Source organism: Acyrthosiphon pisum, chromosome A1 (genome assembly GCF_005508785.2).
Source record: "Acyrthosiphon pisum isolate AL4f chromosome A1, pea_aphid_22Mar2018_4r6ur, whole genome shotgun sequence".
NCBI classification, from domain to species: Eukaryota; Metazoa; Arthropoda; class Insecta; order Hemiptera; family Aphididae; genus Acyrthosiphon; species Acyrthosiphon pisum.
The window spans coordinates 125654718-125659140 of NC_042494.1; the positions used below are offsets into that span (position 1 = coordinate 125654718).

At 30.6% G+C, this 4423-nt stretch overlaps 1 protein-coding gene across 2 annotated transcripts; it reads right to left on the reverse strand.

Annotated features, from left to right (window-relative positions):
• Window positions 1-1821: 1821 nt before the first annotated feature.
• On the reverse strand, window positions 1822-3346 carry LOC100574109 (keratinocyte proline-rich protein-like). Of its 2 annotated transcripts, XM_016800872.2 has the most exons (3): window positions 3221-3346; window positions 3066-3132; window positions 1822-2726 (listed from the first exon to the last, which is right to left on the reverse strand). In XM_016800872.2, exons 2-3 carry the CDS (start codon window positions 3108-3110, stop codon window positions 2022-2024), a joined length of 750 nt encoding a protein of 249 aa, XP_016656361.1. In that variant the 5' UTR covers window positions 3111-3132; window positions 3221-3346; the 3' UTR covers window positions 1822-2021. The 2 variants fall into 2 exon arrangements, with proteins under 2 accessions (XP_016656361.1, XP_003240183.1); XM_003240135.4 differs by lacking the exon at window positions 3066-3132 and having other exon boundaries at window positions 3221-3345.
• Window positions 3347-4423: the final 1077 nt, after the last annotated feature.

A 4423-nucleotide genomic window follows, 5' to 3' on the forward strand; every position in this document is an offset into this window, starting at 1 on the left:
TATTATATAACCCCGGCTTAGACCAAACTGGAATTAAAACTTCTAAGCAATGTGTTAATAAATGTTTTTAAACTAATAAAATAATTAGTTACAGTAGCCAGTAGGTAGGTAAATATTATCGAAAATATATAAAACACACAAAAGCTTTTTGATGCCAACATACTAACCAATAGTGTGTCTGAAATTACTTAAAATTATAATCATAAGAACAAGATTTAACCAGAATATTAGAATATAATGAATTAATCCTAGTTTTTATTTATTTCTACTTGTCAAAACAATTGTTATAGTATGCTATAAATTGATTTTTCAATACCTACCAAACGTTATATAACTAATGAAACAATAAATAAGTATTTACATAAGCTATTAATTATCAATTATTATAATTTATAATATTTGTTCAGTTAGGTACATATTGTTTTAATAACATTATTATTAAAAACTATAAGTACTAATAATATATGAGTGTATTTTAAGCTGGCTTATGATTTATGAACATAATATTATGAAAACGTATAGTCCAAATGATTTAAACTATCATACTGATAATTGTTTCATGTCGTTGAATGCATAATGAAATGTATAATTACGAGTGTGGAACACAAGTTAGTCGTCCGGAGTCGCATTCAAATGCTAATAGAAGTCCAGTTATCCATATTATAATATTTATGGTGGGCGTATTTAATGTTCATAGAATTACGAAATCATACCAATGAACAGTTCAGTTTCATTGAGCAAATATTAGACTTGTAACAATTAACATATATAGTAATATTGCTTTTATCTAATTTCAGTTGATTCGTTCTAATAGCCCCGTTGCTAATGTTGACAAATTCAAATCAATTTGACTGACTAGTTTTTCTGTAAAACATATACAATTTGAACAATTTTCAATTGTTTTTAAATAAATTACTAATAAAAACAGAGAGACCTCTAACAGAGATTGAAATTTATTATTTTTACAATAAAAATCCCGTTGTTACATAAAGATATTCAAATCTAAAACCATGGTTTTTTTGGTTGTCTAATACTGTCTAATACTAATATTAATTGAGGTTTGTAAACCATTTTTATTATTAGTTAATTTATTTTAATGATATTTCTTACTTTCGTTATCATTTCAAGCATAGCTAGAGCCGCTACAGTTCTAAATCTTCGGACCATATTGTATTTTAATTTCACTGAAACGAGTGATGCAAACATTTTTTTAAGGTTTAGGTATATACTAAAAACTGTTAACAATTTGTTAATTATTAAATCACGCTCTTGGTCAATACACTTATTAATATGATGATAAAACAAATTACTTTTTATCAAACTGTTACTCATTTATCATAATATCTAAACAGTAGATAAAATAATCGTAAGAACACACAATCAAACTATGAATATATGATACTATACAAACTTCCAAGGTATCAATTCACAGTTATAGTAAATTAAACTTCGTCATAAAACTAAGCATGATTAATTTTTTTTTACTATTCTGTGGTCCCAAAAAAAAGTGTTTTATATTCTATACATAAAAAAGATCTTTAAAGTTGTACTGAAAGTTGAACGATTGAATGTCTGTTGGAAAGTATTTTTTACTATTATATTTTTTATATGAATTATTGTCTATACCACAATATAGTTTATGAATAAGGATCAAATGAAATAAAATATTCTTCTCACAATAATATGCTTCATAAAATATTTTACTGTTACATATATTAATAATAATTGATTATCTTTATATTTTATAGTTATAAAAGCCTAAGGCATTTTTTTTACAAATAATCAATAATAATAAGAAGACAAAAAATAAAAACTACCGAATTGGAATTAAATTAATTTATTTTCGTTATATATATTTTAAGTAATCGCAGAAATATACATTTGTAGTGGACAAAAAAATATTCAAATTGTATTATAATATAGAGAGACGTATAATATAATAAATTATGTATAGGTAGGTTACTTATTATACATTATATTATTATTGTAGTATACTGATATTATATTATATTTTTTATTTTTTATTTGTAATTATAAAACTCGTAGGGTGACGGAGTGTCACACCCCAACGATGGAAATAGCGATGGGGCTGGGCCACCATATACCCCTAATCCAGGACGGCACAGAGCCGACGGCCGGTGGATGTTCAACGACAGTGGTTTCAGCGCGACGGGTATGAATTTCGGTAGCATCGGTCGTTGAGGGGGCGAGAGGCATGGGGTAGATGACGACACGTACTCATTGGCGAAGTTAGAAGGGAAGTTAACCGACAAGGGTGGCTCAGCGCATGGACAAGACGACTGCTGCTGAGGTGCACAGGACGGACAGGGCAGTTGCTGCGGGGCGCAAGACAGTGGACCGGCTGGAACTGCTACAGGTGCATTGCAGTGGCATGGGCAAGGACGTGGGGCCGAGCAAGGGAGGTCTGGGCAGGACGTGCTCGACCACGGGGAGTACTGGATGGTCTGGTAGGGCATAGGTGTCGTTGCTATAGGGGGGGCGGGGCAAGACGGGAGAGAGCATGTCGTCGGTTGTTGTGGTCTGCACGACTGCAGATTGTAGCGACGCGGATGAGGACAGTTTTGCGGATTCGGACAGCAACAACGCGGTTGCCATGAACCACTGCAAGTGCACCCTTCGTCGGAGTCCTGATCGACTGTACCACAAAATGGTTCCACGGTGCCACATGTCGGTGATGGATTTCTGTACGAGTTAACGGGTGTAGCCTGCAGGACGGGAAGAAAAAAATAAATGAAAATGCTCTAACCACTGCTGACAAACGACGAGCCCACAGAAGTGTAAAAGTTTTTCGGGACTAGAGGAAAATTAATATTAGAATTTAATTAATATTTACGGAAACAAAATCAAAAAGATTTTAGCAAAGAAAATTAATCATAAATAGGTATTATTAACTGACTAATGGGCAATTCCATCTGTAGTTTTTTAGGGGGCCTCTAAAAATTGACCTAAAATGAGGCCTGGAAAAAAGTGATCCGTGCTCCCCTTACACTGGACGACCCCCTAGTATAGGTTTTTAGTGTAATTATATAATTTAATGTTTTTACCTTATTATACGCGTTTATGACAGATAAAAAAAATTCACGACCCATAAATCGAGAAACACTAGAAACACTATAAAATAGTTGTTTGTATATGAGTATATTGATTTAGTACGTTTCTTATTGAAATAATTATAATATTGATGTATAATGTCACTTACCTCGACGACTGAGAAAGTCACTGTTGCGGCTAGCACAGCCACGGCTGTTATTAATGAGTTCATTTTGAAACAGCCCTGAAGAAAGCGAACAGACAATGTACGGTTGTATGTGGAATTTTGCGCGGTGTTTGGATTTTATACTGAAAACATTTTTACGTTGTTGTCCATAATTTCACGTTCTAAAAAAAAGTTCGTTAAAAAACTGATTGCACAAATGCTATCGACCGCGTATTTGTTACAAATATTATTATGTTTATTATTTGATAAAAATACGCTGTGTGATTTTTTTGCCAAATAAGTTTCATTGGTTTATTTGAAATTAGAAATTATTAGCTTTGACTACATTTCAACGATGATAATCAACTCTTACAGTCTTACTTGTTATAAATGCCTCATAATATATTATAGGTAATATAAATTTGTCAGTTTTCATTTTCAACATTTTCAGAGGTAAGTAAGGTGGTAGGTGTTACCATATGGCTAATAGCTATATTAATTAAATTATAATATTTACTTTAGTTAATAATACCCAGTGGTGTATTGGTAAATATATTTATGGGTATACGCACCAATAAAATATGTACGTAACCTAAACGATCAAATTATATCATCGTATATATTATATATCGTTATTGCAGTTCAATTAGTACATAGTTTTTAACATTATTTTATTAATTTTTTTATAATGTAACAATAGAAAATAAAACAAAATCAACTAATGTCAAAAAAATTAAAATAATAATAACATTATTATTATAGGTACAATCTATAGAATTTTCCACATAGATTTTTTGTATTCAATATTGGGTTTACTAAATTGAACTTAAAGTCTTAAAATACATTAAACACGACGCATATTGTTATATAACTTATATTCAATACATACCTCAATTGATAAGTAATTCATTAATACATATAATAACGAATAACGTTTTTTTCCTATATGAATTATTAAATAAATTTTAAATCTTATTTGGTTTTCTGGTTATTTTGGAAGCGTATACCCGTAAAATAAGATTTTACCTTGGGTATACGCCGAAAATCGAAAATCTTCTGATGGGTATACGGCGTATACCCGCGTACCCGTACCAATACACCACTGATAATACCTAAACTAATTTAATATAAATTAATATATTATAGGTATATGGGTAATAATGGGTTTACAATTGATATTTTTTGTAACCATTATCCAATAATAAA